Raw genomic sequence first — 6,785 nt, forward strand, 5'->3', positions numbered from 1 at the left:
CTCTCTCTCTCTCTCTCTCTCTCTCTCTCTCTCTCTCTCTCTCCCCCCCCCATTGGGCTGGCTGCCTGGCAGAGGAGGAAGGGAGTGGAAGGGGGGCACTCACCTGTTCTCTGTGGAACAAAAAAACTGCACCCACGGGTTGGTGCTGCTGCTGTCTGGAGCTGGCGGCAGGTACATGGCCTCCGAGAAGCAGGTCAGCAGCAGTTTCAGCAGCTCCACGCTTGGGAAAGGGCGTTATGGGGGGGTCCAGTACCCGAAGGTCCCACTTCTCTAGGCCCCACCCTGGCTCCAGTCCACGGAAAGAAATGACCCACTGCAGCCCTGAGGCTGAGGTGGGTCCTGAGTGCACAGAGCGCCCCAGGCCGGCTCCCTCAGTGCAGGTTGGGGGTGGGGGACGGGCAGGCCATGTGAAGCTCACCGGTTCATGTCGTGGACATAGCTGGGCTGAGGGGAGTGAGCGAAGCCCACGCCGGCCTCCCAGATGTATTCACAGCTGTCCAGGGAGTGGACGTCCTCTGCCGAGTCCTGGGACAGGGTCAGGGAGAGATCAGCCTGGGGGTGGCCCGCCAGGACCCTGCCAACCCTAGAGACAGAGACCCTCATATTCTCCTCGGCTGGGCCCGCCATGCCAGGTGCTCGTCCCCGGGGAAGAACTGAATGTTCTCAGGCTCTTGAAAGCTTTTTCTTCAGTCTACCTCTTTTAGTTTGAGACGGAGATAAAAGAGGGGCGAAGGAGAGCGGGGAGAGGATGGAACTGGGTGCCTGGTGATGCGGGGGTGGGGGCACAGAAAACATTCCAGGTCAGATGGGGGGCCACAGGAAGTGACAGGGCCAGGTCTCCTGCGCCCCTGCCCCACACCCACAACCACTACCCAGGCCGAGACAATGGGCTTCTGTGCCCAGTCACCCGGATACAGGAGACAGGGCTGGGCAACAGCTGGCTCTTCTCCAGCTGCGCCAGCCACCGCCCCCTCCCGCGACCACACGTGCCAGGCAGCCACTCTGAGCCCCAGAGCCCCCTGCCCCGGGACCAGAGCCCTCCCGGCCGGCGTGGGGGTCTCACCACAGTGCTCCTCCGGTGGCTGTGGACTGTGAAGTCTGGGCAGAAGAGCAGGTCGGCGATGGCCAGGAGCAGGGACTCGGCCAGGGGCCGGGCATTCTCATCGTCGTCCTCTACCTGCTCGGGACGGGATCCCAGGGGCTGCCTCAGTGGCGGCCCAGGAGAGGTGGCCAGGGCTTGGGAAGCGGGAGGCAGATGGGCCTAGCTAGGCACTTGGGGGCAAAGGAATGCAGGGAGACGAAGAAGGGAAAGAAAGAGGACTCCTGGTCACCCCAAACCCCCAAGGTAAAAGGAGGTCAGAGAGAAGTGCTGGATGCAAACAGGAGACACCCCACTGCCTGGGAGGCACAAGCTCCCCAAACTCTAGAGCCCCAGCACTGCTGGAACCAGCAGGCCCCACCCCTCAGCCAGCTGCCCAGAGAGGACATTATATTGGGGGATGGGTGTTGGTGTTGGTGGGGAGAGAACAGCTTGTCCCTCTAGGACTCTGCAGCCTGCACCCCCACCTCAGCCCTGTGGGAGACCCACTGACCCCCCTCCAGCAGCAGCCCCCAACCCTGCACTCCCCAACCCTGGAAGAGGCCTATGGCCGGGGCCCGCCGCCCGCCCCCGGCAGTGCACAGACCCCTGCCCGTCCCGCGCCGGGCACAGTGGACCAGAAGAAGCCCCTCCAGTCCGGGTCCTCGAAGATGTAGGGCAGCACGCGGGTGAGGAGCCGGCTGCAGCTCAGGACGACCTGCTTCTCCCTCTCTGTGTGGCAGCCGCTCTCGGCGGCCTGCACCAGCTTCTCCACAGCCTGCGGGCGGGGGCACCCCGGCAGTGAGTGGGACCCAGCATCCGCAGTCGGGGTGGGCGCTGTGGTCACGCAAGGAAGAGACAGCGGGGCCGCGGGTGGAGGTCCTGCAGACTGGGCCAGCCAGCCCTGCAGGCCGGGCCAGGGCGAGAGGGCAGCCCGAGCACCCAGCACTGAGCACCCAGGCCACTCCCTGCTGCCCCCTGGCTGAGCGCTGAAAGCTGCGTCTCGCCTCTGTAAATGGCCACACGGCTGTGTCAACCGCAGGGTGAGTAATGTGAGCTGCTCTGTGAAAAGTGCTCACAGGTTGGCCCAGGGGAGCAGCACGGATGGAGTGGCCAGACCTCTCCCCGGAGCCCGGAGCCCGCCAGCAGGGGCAGAAAGGGAGGGCTGGGGAATGGCTTGAGGGCCCTGGCCCCTGCCTCTCTGCCCCTGCAGGGTGGGGAGGGCCTTGCCTTGTAGCACAGCGTGGCCAGGTTGGAGGGTGACTCCTCCCGCACCGCCCGGATCTCGGCCGCCGGCACCAACGCGAAGACATCCTGCACGGAGGTGGTCGTGTCCGCCCAGAACTGGTCCCAAAAGGCGTCATCGGTGGCTTCCACAGGCTGTGGGGGACCCGAGTCCAAAGTTACATGACCCCTGGCCACACAGTTTGGCCAGACTGTTGCCAAGGGAGCCCCCAAGAGGGAAGTCACCGGCCCCTACTCCATCCCTGCAGACACCCAAGAGCCCGTCCCGCAGCGGGGCACAAGCCCCAGCCAGACCCCTCGGAATACTCAGTGTGAGCAGCCCGGGTCAGTTGGGCCTGAGAGGGGTGGGACCCCAGATAAGTCACAGCCTCCCCTGGCAGGACACGAGACACCCCCACCCCGAGGTGTCCCAACTCAAGTGTCCAGGGTGCCAGACCCAGACTGTGCCTCCCCCTAGGGAGAAGACAGAGGGGACATGTGCTCATCTCCACTCAGCCGGTCCCTCAACCCGAGCTCCCCACAGAAGCCCAAAGGTGCCGCGATAAAGCTGGTCTCCAAGGCCTCTGGAGACCAGAGGCCTGCTCCCCACCTGCTCCCCAGCACCCAGAACCAGCCAGCGCCACAATTCTGGCCATTCATGCCAGGGCCTACCCCCAGCATGCCACCTCATATCAGCCCCAATCTGCATCCCAAGTATAGGTTTGAAGGCACTGGCCCCTCACTCAAAGACCTCCGTGACCCCCAAGCGTGCTGCATGACGAGATCTTACCCAAACACACCTACACACACATACGTACACACATCCACATCTCTGATCCTTAGGCCACAACCCCACCATCTGACCGTCCCTCTTCCAGAATGCTCACCCCTTCCAACAGATTCCAGAGACCCACTGGTCCTTCTTGGGCCACGTGCCTTTCATATGCCTATGCCTCTGAATTACCTAGGCCTACACATGGGCAGCCCACTTTAATTAAAGATTTTGCTTCTAGAAACCCTTCCTAAGGAAATGATAGGAAAGGAACACATGTGATGATTTACTGATGTTATTGTTGCTAGGTGAAGCCCTGGGATCAGCTAAGGGACAGCAATGACTGCTTCAGAAATTAAGGCACAGCCATGTGGGGAATACTATGCAGCCATCAAAAATCACATTTTCACCCTCCAGGTGACTTTTATATTTTTTTTGTACTTTTCTATAAGTGCACATATTATTATATATTTTTTTCTTTTGCAAGTTCATTTATGGGGGCTCAGTGTGTCCAAGGCACTCTTTCCTTTTGAACTTCACCTCCTCCAAGAAGTCGTTCTGGGTTGCTTCAAACAACCTAAACTTTTCCCTTTCTAAACATTCTACAAAAGGCACCTGCTACTTCCATACATCCGCAAATTCACATTACCATCAGGTAATAGCCATATATCATATTTAAATTTTCTCTAAACTCATCTCTTCTAAAAGGAATGTCCCAGCACTCCCGACTGGCAGACCTGCTCCCACATTGGAACCTCGAGCCCACAGTCGCTGGCCCACAGGTGTCCACTCATTTCCTCCAGCCCTTCTCCACAGCCTTGCAGGTGAGGCTGACAGCAGCGGCCCAGGCAACATCTGTGTAGTTGTAATTAACCCTGGAGGTGCTCTCGGCAGAGCCCAGCACCAGTGGGGCTGTCCAGACTCAGGACCGGGGGGTCACAAGCATCACCAAGGTCCAGGCAAACCCTGGCCCACACCCCAAGCTTCCCTCCAGGCTACTGGCAGCTTCTGGCCAAGGCCCCCTGCATAGACCTGGCAAGGAGTGCCAGCTGGGCCCCAGGACTGGAAAGGTGAGTTTCCTGGGGGGGTGGAAGAGGCCAAGGAAGGCTCAGGGGCTAGGCTTGCTGGCCCTCACACCCTCAGCCAGGAGGGCCACCCAACACCACAGCGTGGGTGACCAGGGTGGGGCAGGACAGCAGGGAAACATGCAGAGCTACCCCATCTGGGAGCCAGTCCAGGAAGCCCCTTCTCAGATACTTTCCCTGGTGGCCAAACCCCCCCCTTTATGGGGGGGCTCATCTGAACATCAGCTAGACTTGACCTTTGACCTGTCTCATCAGACAAGTGCCACCTGGGGACTGGATTTGAAAAGGGGAAAGAGACTTAGAAGGCCCCAGGGTCACCTAGCCGGGAAGCAAGGGATGCCCCCAGTTACAGGAGCTGATTTTGAACTTGAGGAGTGGGACTCTCACCACCGCCATCCCAAGCTGGGCCTCCTCCCCTGGTGCCCTGTCACCTCCATTTGGTGGCCATTACTGGCTCCACCAGGCTAGCCTGAGGCTTAGGTATTAGTGAGGCTTACCATGGCCCTGTGGGCTTGTGAGGGAAGGGACTTAGCTCCTGCCTGGATTAGCTCAGCTGGGCCCAAAGAATCTTCCCAAATCCACGCCAGTTTTTTTGAAAAAAGGATTTGTGCTGGAAGGAGGCAGGCCGTGGGCCAGGGGCGCAGGGACAGAGCCACCCTGGGAGACAGCAGCCATTCTCACAGAGTTCTGCCCACACCTGCGGGGCTGGGGGCAGACGCCCCACAGCCTGTGACCGTTGCTTCTTTGGAAACTCTGAGGAAAGGAGGGAAGAGCCAGCAGGGCCTTAGCCTGCTGGGGTGACCTGCTCTGTGGACGCTGTGGCACCCCATGGAGACAGGGTCCCAGCAGGGCTCCTGCGCCTATGGCAGAGAACGTCCCAGAATCGGGATCTGGGCCTCACTCCGCTGGGGAAGGGTCAGGAAGCAGGCGATGCTGCCGGCCGCCACACCAGGGTCAGGCTGCCCAGGGCAGGAAGAAAACAGGATGCAGGGCAGGAAGGCTGGGGGACTCGAGCAGGGCAGCCTGGGCCAGGCGCAGGCCACGGAAGAAGGTGCTGGGTGGGCTAATCTGCTCTGAGGCTCTGGAGGCAGGGGACACTCTGAGGCGGCAGGCCCGAACCCCCACGGGGGCACACGGAGCAGGTCTGGAAGGATCATCTGGGATCTGGCCTTCACTCTCCAGCACCCCAACTCAGGTTTCCACAGTGACTTTTTCCCTCCAGGCAGCCCAGCCCCCTCCCCCCAAGCCCCAGTTCTCTCTGGGGACTTGGGGGGGAAACCCAGGCATCTGCAGCTTTGATCCTGTCCCAAACCAGCTCATAGTCCTTGGCTGGGAAACAGGACAATACTGTTTCAGTCAACTCCATCCTGGGGAAAGCTGGAGAGATGATATTTTGGGGAAGGGGCTGGAACAGACAGGAATCTAGGCCATTCAGATCCTTTGGGGCCTGGCTGAGCTCGCCCTGCTGGCCAGGCCAAGGACCCCATTGCTGAGCCAACAACCCACAAGGCACTCCTTCAACAAGGCGTTTCCCTCCCCAGTAGGTAAACACAGGAGCCTCCCTCCCTCGGCTCCTGGGGGCCCACATAGAGGTCCACCTGCGACTCTCAGACCAAGAAGTCCTCCCCCTCAGAAAGTGCCAGAATGAACCAAGTGCCGTGGGAGTGGCAAGAGTGAGTCTGGTTTCTATCAAACGTTTCTCATCTGGGGCTGGACTCTGGAGGCAGTGGGCAGGACTCTGGAGGCAGTGGGCATGTCGGGCACCTGCTCTTCTCTTATGGAGAATCCAGAGCCTGGCTTTGGAGAGGGGTGCCCTTGACCCCACTCTAACTGCGAAGAGCAAGAGAGGACCCTGGGAAGCAGAGGTGGGAGTATCGGGAAAATCCTGACTCCTCGAGGTGTGGGTCTGGGGGTTCAGGATTGGCATCTCTAGATCCAGAACAGCTTGGTTCAAGGGGTGACGTGAGAAGGGGTGGGCTCTGCTGGGGTCAGGTCCTGTGGGGGGAGGGGGGCAGGAGGAGGCCTCTGTGACACTTGTGGACTCAGGGGGTTGTGAAAGTATATGCCAGGCTTAAAGACACCCAAGACCCTATACCAGCCAGACAAGGCCCATATGGAGGAGTCTCATCCCCAGCCCAGAGGGTACCCTCAGACAGTCATCCTCAGCCTGGGCCTCAGAAAGAGGAGCCCCCTAAAGCGATGGTCCCCAATAGGAAACTCAGTTCCAAGGGCCGGGGACAAGCCCCCTTGCCAGGCTGCCACCCAGCTGCCTCTCTCTGGTGTTCCCAGGGAGATCTGGGCCTTCCTGGCCACCGGCATCGACCTGGGCCCAGCGAGGCCGCTGCGCCGAGCACCAGCTGTCTCCCGGACCCCGGGCAGCGCCAGCCCGGCTTTGTTTGCGTTGAGTCAGCCGCGTCTGTGTGTCCGGGACCCACGGGCACCGAGGGCAGGGAGGGGGGCAGAGGGGGGCTAGAGGGGTGGAGGGAGGCTGGAGACGAAGGCAGATAGGCGGCGGGAGGGACCGGGGCGCACAGGGGCGCACAGCGGCGGGCGGCTCGGGGAGTAGGCACACGTCAGCCTAAGCTGGCAGCCGAGGCGAGGGAAAGGGATGTTCCGGGAGAGGAGG

At 60.9% G+C, this 6,785-nt stretch overlaps 1 protein-coding gene across 1 annotated transcript in view; it reads right to left on the bottom strand.

The window, feature by feature from the left end:
* Positions 1 to 2,455, bottom strand: part of HID1 (HID1 domain containing) — a 10,222-nt gene extending 7,767 nt beyond the window's left edge. The window contains exons 1-5 of the mRNA XM_012733145.1: positions 2,307 to 2,455; positions 1,686 to 1,854; positions 1,064 to 1,177; positions 419 to 525; positions 104 to 220 (exon numbers count right to left, since the gene is read on the bottom strand). Of these exons, the coding sequence (XP_012588599.1) occupies positions 104 to 220; positions 419 to 426 (125 nt within the window). The 5' untranslated portion in view covers positions 427 to 525; positions 1,064 to 1,177; positions 1,686 to 1,854; positions 2,307 to 2,455. The remainder of the gene's footprint in view (positions 1 to 103; positions 221 to 418; positions 526 to 1,063; positions 1,178 to 1,685; positions 1,855 to 2,306) is intronic.
* Between the last annotated feature and the right edge of the window lie 4,330 nt (positions 2,456 to 6,785).

This window comes from Condylura cristata, unplaced genomic scaffold (genome assembly GCF_000260355.1).
Source record: "Condylura cristata isolate star-nosed mole 26May11 unplaced genomic scaffold, ConCri1.0 scaffold00038, whole genome shotgun sequence".
Lineage (NCBI taxonomy): Eukaryota > Metazoa > Chordata > Mammalia > Eulipotyphla > Talpidae > Condylura > Condylura cristata.